Raw genomic sequence first — 27,218 nt, forward strand, 5'->3', positions numbered from 1 at the left:
AAAATGCATAGAAAAAAGAATTTTACGGCGCTTCTTTGATAACTATAAAGTTTTAATATATCATACAAAACAAAATTTTATATATTAATATATAAATAATTATTACATGAAAAACATTAATCATTAAACGATCGCGACAGAGTTGAAAGAAAAGGTTACGAAATAAAGTGCAGCACAAATTTAAGAAAGGTAATTCACATACAACTGTTTATTGAGACATGTAGAATACATCTGGTCATACACAAAAATCTTTGATACTTCAAATCAAGCTCTTAGCCAGAAAAAAGGAATCATGTTATAACATTCTTTTTTAAATTCATCATTAATCATTATGTTTAACTACGTTTCACACTAAAGTTAGGGGCAACTTGGAGAAATAAAAATTGCGGGAATTATAAAGCAAAGCAAATTAGTAGATAGGAGATGAATAATAAAGAATCCGAAAAAACACAATTTATAATTGTCAGTAATGGTAAAGAATTTAGCGATAAAAATTTTGCACGTCTGTTTTTTTTTATAGCTACGGAGCTGATACGTAGCGCAAAAAAATATAACATGTACATGTATCTTTTTTTTCCTTTTCGGGGGTTTGGGGGTGGGTGTTTTTCTTACTGAATCCTTCGTTACTATCGTATTCCTTCTAATATCGATTTCCTTCTTTCTCGTTAATTAGTGCTAAATAACATCACGTCACAAAAATGCATATATTCGCAGAAATATAATATATATTTATATATAATTAAAAAAAAACGTGTTTCGTGGGTCGCTTTGATCAATATTCGCAACGTTTCGCGACCCAAGGATCACACAACATCCGACATGAGAGATGGCCAACTACGACATGATATAAACCCCGAATGATATGATGATGTCTCGAAGAAAAAAGAAATGTGCCACGAATCATCATCATCATCATCATCATTAACATAATCATTATCATTATCGTCATCATCATCACTATTATCGATATTGTCATTATCATTATCATCATCATTATTAATCGGGGCGTTGACCGGATAAAAAAAGGGCACGCGCACGCGGCTACGGCATCGCCAGCCACAGTGTGTGTGTGTGGTGCAATATCCTAAAATGCGACCGATAACTCCCCCCCCCCTCCCCCCGCCTCTCTCCCAGGCACCCCATACCAATTATCAAAATATAAAAGAGGATCGGAAGATGATGATACAGGTGGGACAAGGAAAAACAGAAGAGGGATGGAGATAAAAAATAGAAAAAAAAAACATACGTCGGTGATATATTTTTTGGGACGCCTTTTTAACCGGAGCAGGGCCGGGTGGTATTATCGATAAACACTAGTACCTAGATCAGTCTAAGAATCTCGTCACCGTGAACTGTCTCCGCTTTAGCCAAGTTATAATTCCTTGCCCCCGCAAGCCGAACTCTCTCTTCATAATCGTATCTCTGCATCTATGTACTTGTATGTGTATATATATGTAATATATATATATATATATATATATATATATATATATATAAAACATCTTTTTGTTTTCTTCATTTTTTTCTCTATCATGTTCTTATTATTCCTTTTTATTCATTACAATTTTTTTGCACAGAAGAAACCAGATTTTTTTTTATTATGTTGGAATATTATCATGTGTGTCACAAAAACCCACTCAATTATGATTAGCAATATCATCCTTATCATATTGTTAATATTAATATTATTATACCCTCGATATTATGCTTTTCATAAATAGGGTGTGTAGGTAAGTAGAGTAGGTAGATAAAGATATATAAAATATGGTAAGCGAATAATCAGCAAAAAGGGGCGGTGAAAAAGGGAGCACGAGAGGAATGAAAAGTAAGATCACCAATACAAATCACGTCTTCGCAAGTTGCTCGGATTTTTTTCCCTTTTCCTTTGTTTTTTTTTTTTCTTTTCGAAACAATGATCGCAATATGATTATGGATAAGCATATATAAACAATGATCGCAATAAGAACAGAGAATTTTTCTTTCGTCTAATCACATTACTTCTAGATGAATCAAATTCATCGCTATAAGTAAAACAGTATCAATGACAAAGAAGAGTTAGACTTAAGTAAAACATTAATAAAAATTAACAAAATGCTCATAAATACGAGATTGGGAAAACAATCGTCATCTAGACCATCTTGTCTGTGGTAATGTACCTATGATTTTTCGTATTTTTCATTTATATTGTAGTGTAGTGTGTGTCAGCCTGTAAATCATATATGACGGTTCCATGTTACAAATGTGATATATATGCGATCTTTTATATTTATGATTGGTCGGTCTCTATGGCATAATCATTCGATGTAGAATCAGACTCCATATTGTATTACATATATATATCCGCCAATTCTACTATTATATCAAATCCGATTTAGAGCCAATATATTGTTATATATGCGATTGTCGTCTCGTTTGGTGTGTTACAATAAACAGGAGACTGATATGCAGTTATTCTGTTATTACAATTAAATCTTTTTTTTCTTTTTTTTCGTCTTTATGTCATATTTGTTTTCATATTCCAGGGGTGCGTGTAAAATACAAATTATTTGCATTATTTTCTTTTTTTCTTTCCTTTTTCAAATAATCATCCAGAACAGGGGGTGTCTGGGCTCCAGGGACAGGGACCAACTACAGCCCGCACTTACAACTCTTACTAATTAACTAACAGGCTAACAATAACAAGTCAACACTCAAAATGTGTGCTGTATGTGTTCATGCATTTGTAAACATTAGATTTTACATCCTACTTCAATCTGTGACTATCATTATCAAATTCATAGTCAGTCATCTTTAAAAACGTTCTCTTATTTTTTAAAAGAGAATACAAAAAAACAAATTAATTTTTTGTACATAAAATTTAGAAAAAACAATACACTCTCTTTCTTTACTTCTCTTCCAAAGGAAATAGATTCACCTTTGATATTTGCTTTCAACGAACAATTTTTAATTTTTTAATTATAAAAAAACACATCAACAAATAAATATATTACGATTTGAATCTGAATTTGTCTTACTACTCTGGTAGTGTTATTGAAAAATTTACTGTACAAGCAGCATTTCTTTACGATAGTGAGCAATACTTTTTCCCCCTTTTTTTTCTTTTCTCTTATTTAATAAAATCCTTTACCTGACTGTAACCAAACTTAATCTGGGAGACATTCGCAAAAACTCCGTTGTCTTGCAACGTTTTACATTCGCTACTTTCGCGAAACTTTGCCTGACTCTTAATAATAATAGTTTCACTGACTGTACACGTTTATAGACCAACAATAGAAGGTCTTGTGGCGCACTTAGCACGCTCCACGCACACATACAAAGACACATTCCGCTTAAAGAAAACTCCGTTTCTCCTCTCGTTTCTTGCAAATACAGCGTCTTAGACGCCTCATCTATCTCGCATACTCGCTAAATATCGCATTCTCGCCCTGTGCCTTCTTTCCTGCTTGCCTACGTACCTACTACTATTTCTCGCCTCTTCATCAATCTTGGAAATTTTTGTCTGTTCTATTTTTCTTTAATTTTTTTGTTCCCCAACATCTTTGCTTCCTCTTCATGCTATTTCCCATGCTATCTACCTTCGTTTCATTTCGCTTATCCAACACACGCACGCTTCGTAGATTCATAACAGCATCATGTATTAAACCGCAGGCTTCCATGAGTTCTCTTAACTAATACAAGCCATCACAATCCTTATGATCAACATCACTGATCTTCATCACTTGGCAGTAAACAATGTGACAATGCAGTAGTGGTACTTAGATTAGTATTATCATAATAATAATAATAATAATAATAATAGTACGGGGTGAGTGGGCGGTCACACTCCGATGTAATAATTAGTCTCAGTGGCACATCACTGTACATAATCACAACAACAGCGGACGATGGTGGTGGCGCAGAATACAGTTGCTGCGTTGTTATTATTAATATGAAAAAACATTTACAATTATTCGAATCGATTAAGAGCGATAATAATATAAATGGATGATTTTTCCCCTCTTTCATTCGTCTATAGAATCTCCCCCCCCTCCCTCTCTCTCTCTCGCGCGCGCACACATACATGTACACATACATATACTTCCCCCTTTTGATGTTAATTTTTTTCTCTTCTCCTTTACTTTCTCTTTCTCTTTCCCTTCCTCTTCCTCTTCTCCTTTCCTCTTTCTTTTCATGCATTTGTTCGTGCGGGTGTATTTTTTTTCATCACTCACAAGCTTGCAGAAGTTAGCTCCATGACTGGTAAGAGTCTTGATACCATTCGTGATCATCACCAGAAACACCGCCGAGCGTGCCGGCTCTGTTTCCGAAACTTATGTCACCGCCACCACCACCACTGCCACCATTCACACTCGCCAATCCGTATGCATTGCCCAGCGGTTGTTGGGCGAGGGGTTGGTTTCCCCAGTTGCTCTGGAAGCGACGCTTAGATTCCCCCTGGTTCTGGTGACCCCCGTCAAATTTTCGTTTACCTGCTGTAAAAGAGATCATACACCATCGTGTTAAAACAGATATTTGGATGAAAAAAATTGTTTAAAAAACATTAATATTAAATCAAACATATCCTATCATTGTGCGTGACGTTTGAAAAATATTATATATATACAGAGTGTGCGAAAAGTTCCAAAACAGTTTAATATTTCAGAAAGGAAGAATTAAAAAAAATGTTTTAAACAAAAATTGTAGTTAAAAGAACCCATTTAGCGGTTTGACTTTAGATAGTATCACAAAGGTCATATCAAGATCATCTTGAATTTTTTAAATGTAACCACTATATTTTTTATATAAATCGAGTCCTCGCAATATTCTGCATAAAAAGTTATAATAATAGGATGGTCAAAAAGTGAATAGTTTACGAGATATTTTATATTTTAATATTTGACATAATCTTACATAAACTATGAAATATCTCGTAACTATTCATTGACCATCCTACCCTTATAACTTTTTATGCAAAATATTGTGAAAAATCGATTTATATAAAAAAATATGGTAGTTCCATTTTAAAAATTCAAGATGACCTTCGTAATGTCATTTAAGGTCAAACCGTTCAAACCGCTAAATAAGGTTTAAATAATTTTTGTTTAAGGCTCCTGGGTGCTCACCGCGGCCATATTGGATTGTGACGTCAGAGGCGAGAAAGCACACGCTGAAAATTCTTAGATGCCATTTTTTAATGAAAAGATATTTCGATTAAACAGCACTTCAGATGGCTTTAGCACACTCTTAAAAACCCCCGAAAACTATCCTTTTCCCTTTCGTCACGATTTCGACATGGTCGGCAAGGAGCCAGGAGCCTTAAAACATTTTTTTATAAAATGCTTCTTTTCCGAAATATTAAATCGTTCCGGGACTTTTCGCACACCTTGTGTATATAGGACAATGAAAGAGAGTTTTTCTGTGTGTGAGTATATGTGGTGTGTTTAAAATGTAGTGTTGAATAGTGATAACCGCATATAGTCATAACAAGCTCAGATTCTCGTGAAAGATTAAAATGAAACAAAAGATATTTTATTGACTTTATGAAATTGCAAGACTCTTTACAGGCCTTTGAGAAACAGTGTCATAAAAAGGGAAGAACTAACCTACTGCTCTGTTACAATCAGGTAGATGGGACTCGGATACCTTGGTTGGAAGGTGGATTGGATCGGTTACTGTAAGGTGAACAATACGTGAAAAAATCATGAAAATGTAAAGGAATGTGCAATCATATATGAAGTAAACACTAAATATCACGTTAATTAACACGTAATTACTATGTATTTTCTAAATAATAAACACTTTCGAAAAACCTCGGGACGACTGAAAATATCTATGAAGCAAATCTGTAAAAAGAGAGAATCAGAATACAATTAAATATTTCGAACAATGTAAAAGGTGTTATTGTGTATATAGTGATCATAGCATATTTAATACGTATTCATTCCTTTTTTATAGTTGATTGCCTTCATATTTTGATTATTAGGACAAGGAATAAACATATAATGTACATGTACTATCTGTATATCTTTTTTGTGTAAAAACGCAGGAGCAAAAGAAATTAATGTGTATTATTGTCAATCACGAGAAAAAAAAATGGTATGCTGTTCAGATGTGTTGCGTTTAACATACGTTCTTTTTTTTTACAAAGTAGAGACAAAATAGAGAAACTTATTGCAGAACAAAAGCAGATATCTAATAGAAAGCTTAGCAAAAAGAATATTATTTAGAGCAGTTAAGAAAAATCAAGTAGAACATTACGTATAATGCGATAATCTGTAACTAATAGTAACTATAATAGCAATGTAGTTATTGCAAGAAAAAACTTTATGTATATTCGCTGAGAGAAGTAGCAACAAAATTTCTTATATTAATAATCGCTACTAAAGAGTCAAGCAATACTACCAATTAATGTTTTATTATTAGAATGAAAGTTACATTTGTATTATAAAGTGTTTATCTCATAATGTGATGTCGATGATTCTTCTAATTATTTTAATAAAAAAAATATATATATATGTATATAAAACTATCTATTTCAAATGAGCAATAAAAATAACAATAAAATAATTATAAAAAATTAATTTTTTTTCGTTAAAAAAATTATCAAAAAATTAATAGTTTAGTGAAATGTTCTATATTTTTTGTATCACAATATATCAAAATAAATTATATCTCGTAAACTATTAATTTTTTAATAATTCTATATTTAATATTTTTCTCTATAATATTTTTATATGCATTATAAAACTAGAACATTTGTCTGTCAAGAAATTTATGTAAAAAAAATATATAAATTATTTTATTTTAAAAGCTCAAGATGACCATGTATGACATTTGTACTGGAAAAAATTTTCGACAGTTTTTAACTTTAATTTATTGCTGGGGCATTCGAACTGGGGTTCGAAGTAAATTACAGTTTTATATATACTTTTTTATCAAACAAAATCTAAGGCTCTGATATCTAGCTTATATGACCTTCATTCTTTCGAAGTCACTGAAGGGCGTATACACTCTTTAACTTGATTGATTTGCTGATGATCCGATCGAGAGACGGAAACGTACATTTACATAAATTAATCAATAGATTCTCATTAGAAGAACAGAATCTGCGCTAATTTCTCATTAATTAAATTCCTTTATCAAATTATTGTAGATGCTGCAAAAACCACGGAGATATTGTTACGATAAACACTCTAAATAGCATTGCGTTTCAACAACTCTAAGTAACATTTGCATTAATTACATATAAAAATATAGATACTCAAACATTGATCATTTTTTTTCTTACATCTTCTGTAAATCCTCCTCAATAATGTTTCAATAAATTCCATTATTAATATATAATACATTCGAATTTTCACGATAATAGTTACAGATATACAATCATGTCAGTGGAAATTTTCAGAGATGTCGGTGAAAACTTTCAGAGATGTATTACAATGATTCAGTCAGGATGAACATGTATATATGTGTATATGTATATGTGTCTGCGTGTAAATGTGATGGGAACAGTTAAATGTAGACAGTGTAAAAGATGATTCATTGTGGAGATACAGACCATCCTCACCTGGTAAACTTCCCTTGGCGCGGACCCCCCCACGAGCGGCCAGCCGCTGGACCCCACGGACCCCTGAAGCTGCGGGGTTGCGTCCCCCCCTGACTGGCCCACGGACTTGCGGGCCACCGATTCGGCCACGTGGCACTACTCCACGGCCACGACCAGCCTGACCAAATAACACACACCCAAATTGTTACCCTATCTAATTACATCATCATTTGCATATATCTGCGTATATCTTTTCAATCTTATCTTACATCTTTTTTATTATTTCTTCTGTCCTATATATATGTATATATATGTATTATATGTATATATATATATATATATATATATATATATAATTGAATGTATATATAAAATTAGATATATATTTCGCAGTAGAATAGTGGCCCTTAAGGATGTAAGTAATGATTGTATTAACACATACGATAAAAATAAAAAAATTAGTCAACATATCGCTAATAAGAGTATTTTTTTCTACACATATATGCATATTTCACATATTTAGAGATGTACATATATGTACAAGGCTTATGTGTGTATGTATGTGTGCATGTATATATATACATACACACATACATACACATATATATCATGAACATAGCGTGAGAAGAGATTAGTAACAGAGAAAAAAAAGAAAAGACTGATGAAGGAAAAGGAGAGAAGGAAGAAGAGAGAAAAGGAGAGAAAAAGAAAAGAGATAAAAAAATATAGCGAAAAAGACAAAACGAGAAAAAGAGAAAGCAGAAAGGAGAGGGAAAACGCGCGGCAGAAGAGATAGATCCTATAACCAAATCTTTACTAACCACGTGTTTTTTTTTTACATACAGCAGTAGGAGTTAGCAGAGTTATCCAATGTAGTAAAGCGAAAAGCGAACTGATTGGTTGGCGTAGGAACTTTTAAGCGACACAAGCTATTGCACTGGTAGCTAAAACAAAATTCAACCAAAAGGCGTATTATATAAATAAATGGCACAACATTATTAAGCGATTTAAAAAATGATTCATAAGCAGCTGGAAGCTATGGAGGTATATCTTATATACATGGGTTGTGGGGGTAAGGGGAAGAGCGGCGGACGGCGAGAGCCAAAGCAAAAGTTGTGTGTTTACTGGTGCTATATATACGAGAGGGGCACATAATCTTCTCTATTCCGTCATCTATCTTCTGTGATGGTTTTTATCACACAACCTATGCACAATACACAATATACAAATGAGATATAATTAAGCATATAATTAATTAGGTAATACATGTATAATAAATCATTCGTGAATAAATTCACATGACATTATCCCTCAATTTCAGACACGTTGTTGTTTACAACTTGCGACAAACTTTTCCTCTTGTTTAAGGCAAATCAGAGCATATCAAGTTGAATATTGCTTCTTCGAGCTTATTAAATTTATGTACAAAATTTTATATCAAGTATACTATATATATAAATACTATACGTAATATAATTATAATATATTACATATACGTGTGTATAGTATACTATATATTATTATAGTATACAACTATATATTATATAATTGTAATATACTACTCTCTGTATAGTATAGCTATATAATACATATTACTATACTATAGTATACTATACTATAGTCACTATATTATAGTATATACTACTATACTATAGTAATAGTATACTATGCTATAGTATAATAGTTAGTATAGTTGTAGTGTAATATAATTCCTATAATATAGTATAGTACTATAAGTGTAGTTAATATACTATAGTAATTGTTCAACTTGTACGTGTAAATGTATATGCATGTGTGTCTTGTGCTACACCCGCGCGTTAAACGATTGTTCATCTAAATGTAAAATATAGAATATGTAAATATTGTAAAAAACAGAAATCTCTATACAATCTGAGATCTCTATACAAATATATTCCTGTACTCCTGTAAAAAATTGAGTTAAAAAAAGGTATGATTGTGTTTATGTGTACATACATTAATAACACTGACACAAAAAAGTAGTAAATACTTCCATAACATTATTTGAGTAAAATAATATACTATATTATATAATATACAGGGTGTCCCAGACCTACCGTATAACCTGTTAATGGCAGATTTCTGGGATCATTTGGAGACGATTTTTCCTCAGTGAAAATGTCGAGGCACCAATATATTTTGAGTTATAAACGCTTGAAAATAAAGGGTTCTTCGCAAACTAAGCCTTATGGAAATAAAATATTACCGGAACCACATTCTTCAGTTAATTTCAGGTAGAGTTTACTTTAATAGAACTGTAATTTAAGATTTAGTTACAAAGATACATGATGGCAAAAATTGAGAACATGCAAAAAATGATGACCTCCCTCTCGACATTTTCGCTGAGGAAAAATCGTCTCTAAATGATCTCAGGAATCTACCATTAACAGGTTATACGGTAGATCTGGGATACCCTATATGTATATGATAATCATAAAATATAATATAATGATAAAAATTCCATTCAACTATACAGTATACCTAACGTGATAATCTAAAAGATCTTCTTTGTTTTAATTATTAGAATATTATAAAGCGTGTTTTTTTATATATATACACACGTTATTAGATATGCTTTTCCTCTTCCTCTCTCTCTCTCTCTTTCTCTCTCTATATGTAAGGTACTCTATATTATAGTTTACGTTTTTTATTCATATTTGACAAAACTTATTTAAAGAAGTGGAGAATGTCTTTTTTTATTATTTAGAAAAAAAATCTAAAATACTATACGGATATATTGTTAAGTGAAAAAGACAATTTAACAGAAAATAATCGTGAGAAACAAAAAGAAAATACATAGAAAGAATGTGGATGAAGCCACATCGTGCGAGTTTAAGCAATATAAAACTAGATAAATAGATTGTCAAAAATGTATTTGAAAAAAATTAATCTAATTTCTAGAAAAAAAAAAAAAAACGGACAATCATCGTATGCAACATCGGGAGTATATTAAAAAAAGCAAAATTATTGTTAAAATAAAATAAATAAGATAGTGTGAAGGTATTTTTTGAAAAAGATTTTTCTCTCGTTTTGTTTTCTTCTAAGGTTCTGACGACCAACTACGACATATAGATCATATCATGGCATGGAAAAAAAAAACGTAACAGCATCCGAGTATGACATATAATAAAACTGTGAATATATATTGTGTATCATAACTATGAAACGCTAACAAGAGAGAAAGTTGATCGCAATGTAAAGGTATAGTAAAAATAAAACGGTTAAAAAATTTTGCGCCTTGCACCCATACACTCTCCTACGTCATATTTGGATAACCCTGTAACTTGACATAGAAAAAGTATATCATATCCGAGCCACAAGACGCAACGTCGCTCTAGAGGAAGAAAAAACAGTGAATTGTTTGTATATAGATTTTATATATATGTGTGTTGTGTGTGTATGTGAGAAAGTCCTGTACGCTGCTTTCTGCCTATATCTGGAATTCTCCTGAAACTGTGCTAGAGGGCAGCAGTGAGAGAAAAGTAAGATTAGGAAATCCTGCAACAATATAAAAATGTGCAATCTTCTTCCTTCCTTCAGAGAATTTTTCGGATAATTTAATTACGTTCGTTTTTATATATTCTGCATTATTTCTTTCCTCTTTTCTTTCTTTCTTTCTGATTGATAAATTGCTTTTCCCGGCTGTATCTTGCTTGAAAAAATTTAGAATGGGTCTACCATGGCTCAGATATGATTTGCAAGCAATTTGAAAGTGGCAAAGTGTTCGGATTAAAGGGATTAAAACTTTAGTATTAAAGCGTTGGCGTTAATCAGAGTATAACATATATACAAGGATGTGCGTGCGTGCGTAGATGTTGTGTGTGTGTGTGTGCGCTCGCGCGCATGCGTGCGTGCGTGTGTGTGGGTAAATCTCTATATAAATATAATGCATCACAGTGTACTTTAAACAGCATTCATTCTTCAATTATTCAATTATTCATTCATTCATTCATTCGTTCATTTGTTCATTCGTTCGTTCGTTCATTCATTCGTTCATTCATTCATTCATTCGTTCATTCATTTATGTATTTATCCATCCCCATCCATTCATCCATTAATTCATTTATTCATTCATCCATTAAATATTTAATTAATTAGTTAATTAATTCATTTATTCATTCATTCATCCATTAATTAATTAGTTTATTCATTCTTTCATTCATCTATTAATTCATTTATTCATTTATTTATTCATTTCATTATATATATATTTATCCATTCATTTATTTATTTATTCATGCACTCGTTCTCTCTTTCTTTCTCTCTCAAAATTCATTCTAAAATTATAAAGCTCGGATGAGTGCTATTATTGGTATACTGTGAATGCATTTATAAATATTATGAAGACACTATACATTAAAACACACATTTCCTGTGTGCATTTCCTTGGACGTTAATTAATAATCATAAACTAGCATATAGGCAGTTAGCCAGCGTTAAAATTTGCACACGCTCAGATATAAAGATAATATGTATATAGGCGGAGAGTGAGATCTTATAGGCAAAAATTGGAAACATGTATAAATACATATTAGGAGAATTCGCGAACACTGTGCCACAGTCAAACTACCGCTCTAATATATACAAAAAAAAGATAATTATATAATAATTTCAAAAACAAAAATGACTTTTTTAGAACCATGAAAAAAGCGACCCACCGGTTGAGGCTGCCTGCCTCTCCCTCTGGCAGGCGGCGGAGGCGGTGCATAATCGAAATAGTAATCTTCGTATCGATAATAGTCATCGTAATAGGGATCACTGTAGCCACCTCGATAATCCCCATAACCGTAATAGTCGTAATCATAATCTATAAAAACACACATTACAAATAGACCCAAATTTAGCCACGATATATTCCAATTTTAGCAACATACTAAAATAATATAACATTATTTCAATCAATGCTAATTCAAATATTATGAAAAAGGCATGCCGGGAAAAGATAATTTTGAAAAAATGCTAATTAACAAAAAAAAACCAAAAGAGAAAGAAAAACCAAAATTAATTTGATAAAATATCGCACGTAAAATGACTTGTATAAAAAAAATATACGGTTTCTCAGCAACAAACAAAAAATATAATTAATAACAATACTCATTGTCAATTACAATTTTATATATATAATATTATATAGCAATATCACACGGATAACTATATACTGATATTATCCTATCACCATCATATTTCTCCTGAGATAGGTGTAAGATTATTCGAAAATGTCATATACTCCAAAAATATCTAAATATAATAATTTAATTTAAATAAATATAGAAAATATTTCAAACATTTATTATCAAAAATTTAGAAAAAAACAATCTATTTAGAAAAAACAATTCGATAATAATGTTTTGAACATGATAAATCCTGGCATTCATAATTTTTTAAATATATTCAATATTTTACCATAAACAATAAATATTTATACGTACAGAGCCGAAAGAATGTCAATAGGAATCGCTAAGCACAGATATATCCTATTAAGTACTCAAAATTAACCTATCTATTCAGTTATACCAGGTTCGATCTTTATTTAAATTATTCTGAATCGAATATTGGACCTAATTGAGTACTAGTTGCCACTTGGCTGAAAGGAAACTTATTGTTCCTAGGCAATAACTAATAATTTTAATCTTTAGTAAAGTACTCAATTTCACAGACAACACTCAGTTTTAAACACGTAACTTACAGGCTAAATCGCGATTTTCTTCCATTGGTTCATTTATGAACCATAATGCGATTTTATAGAAAAGAGCCAGGGCAAAGGTAGGCAATTTTAGTAATGTGAGCGAATTTCGTAACTTTATAAAACATGCCGAATAAGATTGTCCTAACTTTCGCATTTTATTTATTTTATTTTAACTTTATTTTGTAGTTTATATTAGTGTCAAAAATTTAATCAGTTCTGGGGATAACGCAAAGATGCAACTGGATGCGATCCTAGTTGGTTAATAGCAACTGACTGACTGTAGTTTACAGTTTGTTTGATTGTTTGTTTTATTTAAATTATTGTTTACGAATCAAAATCTGTGGTTACAATTCTGAAAATTAGACAAGATTCTCCTATTCTGAATTTGTCTGTAAGTTTATTCTCCATTTTTTAACGATATGTCGCTATCATGATGACACACAATGACATTCTTAAGAAATTAGGAATAAACTTATAAGTAGAAAATTCGGAAAATAAGCATTTGGCCTATCTAATTTATAGAATTGTATTCACACTTCAAATTCGCAAACAATACATTTCAAATAAATCACAAGTCATAATCGACTAGATTCCGTTCAACGAGAGAACGTGCATCGACAGGCATAGACGGGCAAAATAGGGAGAGATACCGGCGGAAATGCTTCGGGAACCTGGTACCATTCATTGCAGGCATTGACAAGTTAAATAAGCAGTGAAGAGGGCGATCATGGGTGAGATGGTCCGATGCACGTTCTTTCGTTGAACGGAGTATAATTGGAAAATACTCCCCCCCCCTCCCCCCTTTCGCTTAGCAAATACGTACATATCATTTCATGTGCAGCGTGCTGCCGCAGCAGTTTGTTGCTATTGGTGAAGTTCAATTAAACCAGCAATGACGTATATACATAAACCAAGCATTCCGTCTACAGAGTGAAGCCAGACTTGGCAGTTTAGGAATGCTTAGTCTATGACGTATATACGTCATTGTGAACCAGCAGCAAAGACAGCAAAGCAGAAGAACATGCAACACGCAACCCAGTTAATTCCAATTATTATGATTATTATTATTATTCCAGTTATTGTTGATATCAATAATAGATTTTAAGAATAGATGAGTATGATAATATAAAAGCTAAAATCGTAATCTTAACCTTGAAATGATAAGAGAACAAAAAAATATGCTCTGCAAATTTTGATCACGTGACTGATTTGCTGCTGCAACATGCTGCGTATAAAAAGGCAGCTTAACACTGGGCTGTCTATTCTTGCCCGAGCGTTTGTATTTCCTGCATCTGATTGCCCCCCATCTTCTTTAATTAATTTCTCATTAATTATTGCAAAGATTGCAAAACGATAGAGACTCTACTTGGTTTAATCCGCTCTACCGGCACACGAGATATGCGCGCGGCGGTAAAGCTTATTACACTGCGTATATAGAATTTCTGTAATTAATTAGAAATTTTACACATAGCAATATAATATAATATTTGTAAAATTATGAAATTTCCTCTCTCGATTTTATTCAAAAGTGCGGAAAATGTAAGCAGGGTGCAGTATAGTAAAATGTAAGTCTACCAAAAAGATGTGCAAAAGATGAGTGTCCAAACCCATTTGAAATAAAAAAATGGAAAATATTTTTTAAATTAGAATTTTTCCATATAAAAAATACAAAATGCTCTTTCGACACTTATTTAAAATAGAAAATGGAAAATAGGCATTTTTTAAATAAATTTTTGAAAATAAAAATAATTTTCTTAAATATTTATATTCTTATATTTATTTATATTAAAATTTTTATTTTTTATTATTTATAATATTTTTCTTACTGTTATTTCTTATTTCTTATAATTTTTCATATTTCTTATAAAATTCTTATTTCTTTTAATATAAACTTGAATTACAAAAATTAAATTACATAAACATTTACATATAAGATTAAAAATCATGTTTGCCTATATTGTTTACAGATATTTATTGTTATTTTTTAAAATCACAATTTTATTGCAATGCTCTTTAGAAGTGGAAGTTTCAGGAAAAAACAAGTTTTTCAAAGAGGGAATTCGTTATTTTTCATAATTAGAACCAATAATACCAGAATATAGTACCATCATTGATACTAATGATATCTTGATTAATTTTTAATATGCAAGAAAAATACATTTGAAAATAGAAAATGAGTAATAAAAATGGAAATGTAAAATAATTTTTGAAAAAATGTATTTTAAATGCAAAATACAAAATAAGTATTTTATATTTCCATTTTAAACGCATCTATTTCAAATAATGCACATCTTTAAAGTCTACCTACAATGACAAGTTCGATAACCAATTATTGTACGAAAATTATATGTGATACCTCCTTTTCAAATATGTATAGAATTTAATAATCAAGCTCAAACTTAACCTAACTCTAAACGTAATCTAATACTAATCCTAATACCAACTTCCCTATGCACGTATTGAATTTGCCTACCTAATATCACAGAGAGGCAGAATAGTCACACCTTGCTCTATCTTTATCAGTCTAACAATCTAAGAAATAACTAGAGGGTAGAAAAAATAGTAGTAAATTTTTAAGTATTTTTTAGCATACGCATATCTGTGCCTAATGGCTCATATTGTCCTTATTTGATCTTTAAAAAAAAAAGAAAAAAAAAAGAGAACAATTTCTATTGCTAATGCAGTTTCAAAAATATTTAACATTCAATAAATCATAAAGAAAACTTCTAAATCTCGCAGAGTTATTAGCATTATCGCATTGGAGGAAATTGATTTTCGATTAACCTTGCAATACTGTACTCAAAAGTATTAAAAAAGGCATTAAAACGTAAAAAGAAAAAAAATGAACACTACATATGATACTCTACAACTGTTGCATTCAACCATTCATCGCGGCTTACCTATTTCCTTGAGAGCTGTAAACAGATTTTCGAATTGATGATGCATTGCACAAGGTATGCGAAATACACGCACGCTCACAAAAAAAGAAAAAAAAGAGAAATAAGAATAGAAGAGCTATATGCAAAAATTGTTGTTCCTGACAATGCAATGTTAAACTCCGTGCACTGCCACAAAATAATAATTGTCACTAGTATAATTCTCAGAGCACCAAAATTAAAAATACAACAAAACAGATAGAGATGAAATACATGCAATTAACGTTTGTTAAATAAAAACAAAACAGACAGATGTCACACAGAAGATAATAGTGATAAGGCAACAAGATGTTTGTATTTTTATAATACTATGCACACATCTAATATCATACATATATATATTCACACACACACACACACACACACACATATATACACACGCGCACACACACTCACACACAGAAAATGTTATTCAATTATTCTAAAATTAAGAATTCAAACCAATTATATTAAGTGGCAAATAAATTAGTTACTATACGTCAAGTCAACTTTACATCGATTTAATCTGAGTACTCTCATTACAACTGTGTGAAACAATTTGTTGAAATACTTTGACAGAGCAAAAATAATTTATATATTCTTGTACCATAATTTAATTTATATATATTAATTTACTTAAATATAATTTTATATATTTATTAATTAAAGATTTAATATTTTCTAAGAACATGCAGAATGTCGCATTACATTAAAAAATTTATAATTATTACTGAATTTTATGTTAATTTGTCTTTTTTATGTCAAATATTATTGTATAATATAAGAATATAGAAAAATATAATAAAAGAGTTTTATAATCAAGATCAAGATAATGAAGATTATAATCAGAAAACTATCACAAAATATATAGAGTGTCTCATTTTAATCTATCACCCTGATTAATATGGTTGTGTCAATTTATGAAAAAATGTTTCAAACAAAAGTTATAGAATTTTGAGAGGGAAACAAGATGGTGCGCTACTGACTTTTTCCTAAAGGATACTTTTAAAGATCATTTATATTTTTTTTTAATGGAACCATTCTAAGTTTTTTATAAAAATCGAGTCCTACTAATATTCGGCATAAAAAGTTACAAAGGTAAGATGGTAAGAATAATTTATAAAATATATTTTATACTTTAATTTGTCATAATTTTACATAAACTATGAAGTATCTTGTAAAGTAAAATATTCATTTTTCGATAATCTTATCTCAATACTTTTATGCACAAAATAATAAAAGAAATCAATTGGTGTAAAGAAGATACAGTTGTTTTTAAAAAAAAATATGTATATAGCTGCTAGTTTGCAAATTACATACTTTTTCTTAAAAACAATTATGTGTTTTCTTTACGCCAATTGATTTTTTTCATATTTTGTGCATATTGAGGTAAGATAATTCTCTATTCATTTTTTTATCATCTTATCCTTATAACTTTTTATGCTAAATATTGCGAGGAATCGAGTTATATAAAAAATAGAATCTTTTCATTTAAAAAAATTCAAGAAAAAAAATTCCATGTATATTTTTTTGTATAATAAAAATATACTTTCGTATTTATAAATTTAAATAATAACCACATGTAAACCTAATGTTGATCATAAATAAATGTAGGCCGAAATAATATTTGACGTTCAGTAAACTAACGTTTATAATTTGTTGATCATATAAAGTCTATGTTGTTTTATATATATATATATATATATATATATATATATATTATATATACTTTAAGTTTTTTAATTTATTAATAATCTACTGAAAATTATGTTACATGAGTGAGAGTACTCGTAGAACCGATGCTTACCCCATGCAATATGGGTAATAAATAAGAGGGTGAATGTCTGAATATTTCGAGCTCTAAATATACATAAATAAATAAATAAATAAATAAATAAATAAATACATACATACATACAAACATTCATACATACATACATACATACATATGTATATATATACGTACATACATACATACATATGTATGTGTCACAAATTTCGATTGAGAGAAATATTTGACGTTCAAATAGAAATTGTTATTGCTCGAGCGGAACGAAAACACATATATATGTACTATATCCATATACGTGACACATTTATAAAAAAAAATTACTAAAATTTTTATTTTGCCACGAAAATCAAAGTTGCAAGAATATATTGCAAGATATATTCTTGAGAAATACATGAAACAATTCAGTAAAGAAAAAGAGAAGAAAAAAGAAACAAAAATTGATACTAACCGTAATCACCTCGTCCCATCTGTCCACGCATACCTGCGCTGGTACCTCGAGGTCCTTGTGTAGGTCCACGAACTGGCATTGGTCCTCCCATCATGCTCGGGTGAGATGGAGATCCACTGTGAAAAAAAAAAGAAAAGAAAGCTATATTACACCTTCTTGATTTGGATTTTCATAAATAAAAAGTGAAGAATAAAGAGATCGAAATGGTAGAATAGGTAAAGGTATAATACAGTGTCCCAGGATTTAACCGACAACTTGTGGGAGCATATTCTACAAGTGGAAATAAGAAAATAATGTTATATGAAGTTTGGCTAGAAAATGTTTTATTACAAAGTTTAGGTTCAAAATCCCTGCACTAATCCTATATAAAATTGGATCTTAATAAAATCAGCTGGTTTTCTTATACATTGTAGCTTATGATCTACTGAACAAAAAATGTAATAGGCTCAAAGATAAATAATAGACATAGTTACTAATTTATAGCTAGTAAAACACGAAAAATCGAGTTGTTTGACTGGCTGTAATTCAATAACTATCCATTATTTAACTTTGAGGCTATTGTATCTTTTGTTCGGCAGGTCATAAGCTACAACATGTAAGAAAACTTGCTGATTTAACCGAAATCCAATTTCACATAAAATTAGTATGGGGTTCTTTGTGTAATAAGTTCCGTATTATATCGAATCAAGTTTGTATTATCGCGCAAGAAAGTCATTCTGAAGTGCGTTATTAAATTGTTCCATTAATGTTCTCTGCAACGGAAAATCCGTTGTTGCCTATTTCATGTTCTATTTCAATATTTGTTTATAACTTTGTAATAAAGCATTTCTAGCCAAACTTCATATAACATTTCTTTCTTATTTCCACTTATAGAATATGCTCCCGCAATTTGTCGGTTAAATCCTGGGACACCCTGTATAATGAACGTTGCGCAAATAATTTAAAAAAATAAATATCAGCTCGTAAAGACAGCTTACCCGCCTCTACCCTGTAACATTTGCATCATTCGTCTCTCTCTAGCGCGCAGCATCTCTTCCTTCTTCTTCTTATCAGACGGTGGTTTTGCTAGCGAAACTTCTATGTGAGATCCACCCATTTCTTTGCCGTTTAATTCGTTCATTGCCTTAAAAAGGGAACACGTAAATGTACATCAATCAATTTAAATATATTCAAAATATATTTTTAATATACTGATTACACTGGTCAACACTGATTTTATTGTCAATTATATTAGATCGATTTTAGAGTAACTTTGTGTCACTGATTCCGAATATGGCATTGATTTTCCTAGATTGGCTCTAATTTTTTAGATAATGGGTGTTTCATGAAAAACATAAAAAATGCAAAAAATGTAATGGTCAGGCGTAGTCTATCCCCAAATCATATGGAAACTGTCTCAAATTATACAAAAGTATATATATGAAATACCTAATGACGTTGTATTCAGTAAAATAATATAAAAATAAAGTAAACTGATTCAGATAATCACAATTAATGCATAGAAAAATACTGTTTGTACGATTTTCTTTTATGTGGGTCTCTCATCAGGATCACGTTGGAAATAAAAACAATGTTAAAGAATAAAAAGATAGACCAAACCCTGCTGCATATGTCAGCAGCTACAGATCGTATTGGGGCATTGGGGTAAAATCGTAATTTGGGTATCTATTATCTCAAAAACTAGAGCCAATTCGGCTAAACTGTTGTCATTTTTGGATTCAGCATCCCCAAAATACCCTAAATTCGGTCAAACATCCTTGGCAACTAAACAAAAGTTTTATCAAATGAAAAAAACAGTATATTGTTAGAATATATCTTACTTTAACGGCATTATCTCTGTCTTCAAAATGTATAAAGGCATAATCCTTGATTTTCTTCACTCGCTCAATTTTGCCGTATTGTTCGAAGCTTTCCTTCAACTTCTCCTCGGAACAATCTTGCGTCAAATTTCGTACGTAAAGCACACGTACCTAAAACAGAGAGTAATTTGCATTGTAACAATTTGCTCAACTTGCATAGCATAACGAATAAAAAAAAAGACTATAGAAATATTGATATAAGAATAATTAAACTCAATTGCATCACTCTTTACTTTGGACATGGTCTGTTCGTCTGGCTCCTCTTGAGGATCGGCCCAATCAACAATAATATCACATCCCCAAACCTTGATACGTCCGGTGCTCAACCTTCGTTTGGCTAAGGAAGCCGCTTTGTGAGATTCATATTCCAAAAAGCAAAAACCTCTATTCTTCTTTTTGTCATCTGGTGAACTGTAGATAATCACCTCCGTCAGGCCAGCTATATATCGGAAAAAAAATCATACGAGAAGCGGATGAGATTCGCTCGAACTTTTGATCTTGGCGATCGCGAAATTTTTAAGGATTGCTACTATATATAATAAAAAGTGGAAACTTTGCAAAAACAAAATATAGATCTAAGCAACTATTTCATGTACGTTTTCATGTGCGATGTTACCGTAAACTAGAGATTTGCATTATATAGTCTCTTAAACATTTTTAAATATTTAATGTATTGGAATATTACATCATTATTTACATCCTAATATTTATTTTACAGAATACTATTATCATGATTATATTTCGATTAATAATAATTATTCACACATAAAAGTTTTTATTATAAGAACATATAAATATTATAATAAATGGCTTTTAATTCCCGACAACTGTATTTTTATTTATTTCTGGATACTCAATACAAAAAATACTGCTTGTTTGTATTTAAAGTCGGTATTTAGTTAAACTAAAGATACAAAAAAATAATGTAATAAAAGATTGCATCAGTCAGACACTATATGTTATTCAATTTGAAAATATCTATAATACAACACTTGATTGTACATATCTTCAAAACACGAGATTACTTAATTTTATCTTTTTTAACATATTGTTTTAAATTATTGTTTCTATTTTATTATTTGCAGAGATGATTTTAAGTCTCATCTTTCTGCACATTTTAAAAACTAATATACTTAAAGTCTAAAAAAGATAAAAAAAACAAATTAAAAGGAACAAATTAATCGAATGGTTTTACTGATAAACACAAACTATATCCAAGAGAATTGAATATAAAATAAATAAAAATAAGAGAGTAATATTACGTCACCAACACTGTATCACAATAAAATTTTGAAATAAAAGGCTACAGATAACCAAGATTAAAAGAACAGAAAAAAATGCAAAGATGTTATTAATAACTACAAAGAGAAAGATTGAAAGCTCTCTAAATTCTGTATAACACACTCTTTCAATAAACATATGTATGAAACCTTCTTTATCACTTTTTACTGAATCTGCGTATTTGAAAAATTTGAAGATTAATCATTTCAAGACATGTAAACACTATATTATTAAGAAGAATTCTCATGCTATTAGAATTCTCATGCAATAACTCGATCATATATATACGCAAAGATTGACACTCTAATATTATATATATTCTCCATCTTCTAATCCTGAGATATAACAAAATATCGTTCGTTTTTTTTCGCTTGCTCTCTCTCTCTCACTCTCTTTCTTTCTCTCTTTCTCTCTCTCTCTCTCTCTCTCTCTCTCTCTCTCTCTCTTTCTCTCTCTCTCTCGAGCTCTGATGTATATCTCATTCTAATCTAAATTGACAGATCCTCTTCAAAAGTACTGAAAAATTGTCAAATGTTACATGAGCAATTTGACAATTTCCAGGGGAAGACTTATTTTTCTCAAAAACAGTCCTTCTCTCCTTCCTCTCAGTTTAGAAGATATTTGGATAACAAGGCATCTCATAAATATTTTACTAATAAATCTAAACAGCAAACCATTTGGTTGACAAACGTATATTAAACTTATATATAGTATATATAATCTATTTAAAAATTCCTTGTAATTGCTTACTAACACAGTGCTTTCCAACTACAAGAGTCGAAATCAATTGTACACAGTTAAAAAGACTGTGTTTGATTGTACTGTCGTTTTGTATCACTTCATAAATACCAACATTTTTACATTTGGTACCATTTTTCTTTTCATGAAATGGTATTCCGTATAAGTTTTTAAAAAACTTAAAACTTTGAAAAAGCTATATAAAGTGACTGCCCTGCCCTCTGGCGATAAAAAAAGAAAGTTAAGCTTCAAGTGTAACATTGTGTCACACGTATGACTGTGGAAGCTTTCCAACAAGAACACAGTGTGACACAGAGTATCATTCTATCTTTGTTGTTCACTGGTATTGAAAGAAGATAGAATGATACACTGTGTCACACTGTGTCCTTGTTGGAAAGCTCCCTGTGTTTCGTTGCTGAAAAGCACTCTAATTTGTATATCGATGTGTATCGATTTTATTTATAAAAATATAAATTTACAAATGTAATGGATTAACTTTTTTCTATATGTATTGTATCATAAAAAATAATTAGATGCCTTGTACCATTATATGAATTGTACTCTTAAAATTAACTTCTAAGTCATTCCTATGCCTCATTTAACAATGACGTTTTGCCCTTATCATTGTATTTTTTTCCATTAATCTCCTCTCTGTGTCCATATTCTCTGATGTTACATGCAAGAACCTTATGCACACACACATACAAAATGTAGTGATTATCAGACACATTCATTCAATCATACTGATCTCATTCTCTTTTATCAAATTTATATTTACACCATACAAATAGGATGTTTTCCTCTTTATATTGAATTTATTGTCTAAAGATATCACGATAAACATATATTTATTCATTCATAAAATGTGATTATATTTCTAATATTATATTTTTAAGGCTCCTGGGTGCTCACCGCGGCCATATTGGATTGTGACGTCAGAAGCGAGAAAGCACACGCTGAAAATTCTTAGATGCCATTTTTTAATGAAAAGATATTTCAATTAAACAGCACTTCAGATGGCTTTAGCACACTCTTAAAAAACCCCGAAAACTATCCTTTTCCCTTTATAATCAATCAACAGCTGTAAAATGATCGAGATATCAGACTTTGACATGCGGAATGACTGCGCATGTGCAAAGACCAGACGGACTGGGCTTCATAATATTACATTTTACAGCTGTTGATTGATTATAAAGGGAAAAGGATAGTTTTCGGGGTTTTTTAAGAGTGTGCTAAAGCCATCTGAAGTGCTGTTTCATCGAAATATATTTTTATTTCGAAATGGCATCTAAGAAATTTTAGCGTGTGTTTTCTCGCCTCTGACGTCACGATTTCGACATGGTCGACAAGGAGCCAGGAGCCTTAACATATTATAAAAATTTCTATATATATCAGAAAATAAAATTAAAAAAATAAATTTTTTTAAAACTTTCTTCATAAATATATAAAAATAAAAGAATGAAATACTGCTCACTATAAAATTATATTTGTTCTTTAACATAAAATTTTTAAATCTTTGTCTTAAAATACCAAATATCACCTATTAAATTTCTCAAAAATGCAAATAAAATATAAAAATTTATATTATATATGCAGGGTGTCTTAAAAAGGTCGGGACCCTTAAAAATCTTGAAAAATATAAGTTTTACAGAAAAATGTTTCAGATAAAAGTTGTAGGGTTTAAAATGATCTATTTAATGATTTTATTAGTTTGACCTTAGATGACGTCGCCAAGGTCAGGGCAAGGTCACTTTCAATTGCTTGAATGAAACCCCCTATTTTTATTATATATTCTTATAGCTTATCTCAAGAGCTTTTCAAAACATTATAATTAAGTTATTTTTCTACAAGTACTTTCCGAGTTATGAGACTTGAAGTTTACAATATTTTGACATAAAATATAAAATATCTTGTGAAACATTCAGTTTTCGGAAGTCTTATCTTAATATTTTTATGCACAGAAGAATGAGACCACCAATCAATTGGTGTGAAGAACACAGTTGCTTTGAAAAAAAAGTATGTAATTTGCAACATATTTCTTTTTTAAATCAACTATGTGTTCTTTACAATTAATTGGTTTCATTATTTTGTGCATAAAAGTATTAAAGTAAAATTACCAAAAACTAAATATTTCATAAGATATTTTATATTTTATGTCAAAATACTGTAAATTTCAAGTCTCATAACTCGGAAAGTACTTAATGAAAAATAACTTAATTATAGTGTTTTGAAAAGCTCTTTAGGTAAGCTATAAAAAAATATGTAATAAAAATCGGAGCATCCCATTTAAAAAATTTAAGGTAACCTTGTCCTGACCTTGGCGACGCCATCCAAAGTCAAACTGATAAGATCATTAAATAGATCATTTTAAACCCTACAACTTTTATCTGAAACATTTTTTTTTAAACTTATATTTTTCGATATTTTTAAGGGTCCCGATCTTTTTGGGACATCCTGTATATATATATATATATATATATATATATATATATATATAACTTCTGTAATATATATAATATATATAATATATATGTAATATATATAATATGCTACAGAGGAGTATATATATATATATATATATATATATATATATATATATATATATACTCCTCTGTAGCATATTATATATATTACAGAAGAGAAAATATGTCGAACAAATGACTCAAACAAAATTACAGTGTAAACTTATTTAGTTGTAGGATGCAATTATACACAATTTCTATTTATTACAACAGTGCGCTTTGACTACAACCCAAAATAACTGGAAATAAAAAAAAATGAAGGAATCACACGATGAAGAGTTCACTTGGCTTATATTAATAAATACATCGACATCAATTTATCAAATACTGAAAGAAAATCACCGAAAAAATGTATAATGAAACTTTGGATTTTGTGTGTCTGAATATATCAATTGCAAGATTTTTTTTTAACATCTATGCAAGAGAGGGTTGAATTTAACCCACCTGGCTAGAAAATTCGTGATTTGATTATAAAAAAATTTTGTTCGTTCCATCATCTCTCTCCCATAATAGAACTTCCAACTTGGATATAACTGCTCGCTGATTTAAGGACAATTGTCAACTTACGTGCGTGCTTTGTAAACTCTTCGAACAAGTCATCTCGGTCTCGATTCTTTGGAATATTTCCCACAAACAAGCGATGATTGTTATATGATACGGTAACACCAATCTTTTTCCCTTTCCGAATCTCATAATCATTCAGCTGTAAGAATAATGTGGAAGGAAAGTGCCAATTAAGCTTGCCATTTATGATTTTACCTGCTTATTGGCTGTCTGAACATGGGATTTCATGAAACGCCTTTCGGGGGTGGAAGTAAGGGGGGACAAAGGGGGACCAGTTTGTGGTACATAAGAGAGCGTTGAGAGTATGATATCACGAAGGATCGTATATAATCGGTTTCCAGGATCGATAGAGATCGTAGAGTGGGTAGAGGGAGTGCCTGTCCGTTTGTTAGCGAGCCAAACGCCCCAGCGGTCCACGCAAATCTCCCATACCCCCAAAAAAGCTTGAGAGACTTAGTCATGAATCACCTTTGCGTATATTGCAAAATTGCAATAGTGCAAGACAGCGTGTGTAAGTTTTTTTCCGTGTCGTCTAAGTAAAAAACAATCTAAAAGTAACTTCCACATTTTCTTTTTTCATCTCTGCACCTCGTCTTTTTCAAAAAGAAAAAAAAAAAGAAAAAAAAGGAAAACAAAGACGAAGATCAGTGTACTAAAGATTGATCGATTGGTTACGCAAAATCAGGAAGCAGAGGGGGAGCAGAGGGGGGGGGGGAGTAAGATAATCGCATGTATAGAGTAGGAAGCAGATAAAATTCGATAAAACTCAAACCTAAAATATGTATGTGAGGAAAAGAAGACTTGGACCAGAGAGGTGTTACTGTTCACTAATAAACCGAGAGGCAAGGAGAACCAGAACTAAAGGTGCCATAAGGTGTATATTCGCAGAATTTATGGAGTCAATGTGATCCTTGGATGCTCCATAAATATATAGTTTCCATACCATCTACAACCACTACTTAAAAACTACCACTCTTATAAGTTATACAATACAAGGTAAGACAGGTAGGTAATAGGTAGAGGTAAGGTTACACACGCCTCGAATTCACTTTACCTGTTAATTTACCAAATTCCTCCAAGATCTCCTCTTTGCCTTTTGACTTTGGTATGTTTCCCACGAAAAGTCGTAGATTAGGAACGCTAATGTTTACTTTCAGACTCTTGCCGGGTTTTATTTCGTGATTATCGAGCTGTGGGATGAAGAAAACATACACATGCCTAATTTTGTTTCGTAATTTTTTTTTGTTTAAAATGGCGAAATTTAAATTTTTTGTGCAATTTAGAATATAATCATTATTAACAATATAAATGTAAATCTCCAAGAGAAAGCGAGAAAGTTGGCATGGCTTTGTCGCTCGAATCTTCACAATATATGAAACCGGCCTTTCACGTATCATGTACACTCCTGTAAACAAATTTTAAGCCTAACATTTTCCAAAAATTTTGTTACAAAAATTGTCACAATTGTCCAATGAAAATCGACCAATTAGGTAAATATACCCCTAACCAATTAGAGACCACACAATTCATTGTGATTTTTATCGGAAAGGTTCTCCACTCCCAATTTTGCCCACTGAGCAAAGAGGAGAGCTGGAAAAAGAAACTCATTCATAGGACATCATTAATGTATAATTTCTCGGTGTTGTTAAATATTCGGGGGATCAGTTGGATACATATATGTATATATATAACTGCGCATAACACGACTAAAAATGGTCAAGGACATAATATGCATATATAAAACATACATTATGTGTATTGTTCTCAGCTAAAGTACACACGCATCTCCATGTGCGACATATATACATAATATGTGTACACATATACATACATATGTATGCACGCACACATACACACACGCACACAAATG

At 30.8% G+C, this 27,218-nt stretch overlaps 1 protein-coding gene across 14 annotated transcripts in view; it reads right to left on the reverse strand.

Annotated features, from left to right (window-relative positions):
* Window positions 1-179: 179 nt before the first annotated feature.
* Syp (synaptotagmin binding cytoplasmic RNA interacting protein) overlaps window positions 180-27,218 on the reverse strand; it is a 37,865-nt gene continuing 10,826 nt past the window's right edge. For 7 of the 14 annotated variants that reach the window (XM_083053267.1, XM_083053271.1, XM_083053265.1 and 4 more), the window contains 9 exons: window positions 25,352-25,487; window positions 20,477-20,682; window positions 20,205-20,354; window positions 19,362-19,507; window positions 18,385-18,500; window positions 16,130-16,144; window positions 12,202-12,350; window positions 7,538-7,703; window positions 180-4,472 (listed from right to left, as the gene is read on the reverse strand). In XM_083053267.1, coding sequence (XP_082909393.1) covers window positions 4,225-4,472; window positions 7,538-7,703; window positions 12,202-12,350; window positions 16,130-16,144; window positions 18,385-18,500; window positions 19,362-19,507; window positions 20,205-20,354; window positions 20,477-20,682; window positions 25,352-25,487 — 1,332 coding nt within the window. In that variant the 3' untranslated portion in view covers window positions 180-4,224. Of the gene's footprint in view, window positions 4,473-7,537; window positions 7,704-12,201; window positions 12,351-16,129; window positions 16,145-18,384; window positions 18,501-19,361; window positions 19,508-20,204; window positions 20,355-20,476; window positions 20,683-25,351; window positions 25,488-26,402; window positions 26,539-27,218 lie in introns of all 14 variants that reach the window. The other 7 variants (XM_083053263.1, XM_083053262.1, XM_083053261.1 and 4 more) reach the window with 7 other exon arrangements.

This window comes from Prenolepis imparis, unplaced genomic scaffold, assembly GCF_030444845.1.
Source record: "Prenolepis imparis isolate NDT839.2.m4 unplaced genomic scaffold, iyPreImpa1.0 SCAF_13, whole genome shotgun sequence".
Taxonomy (NCBI): Eukaryota; Metazoa; Arthropoda; class Insecta; order Hymenoptera; family Formicidae; genus Prenolepis; species Prenolepis imparis.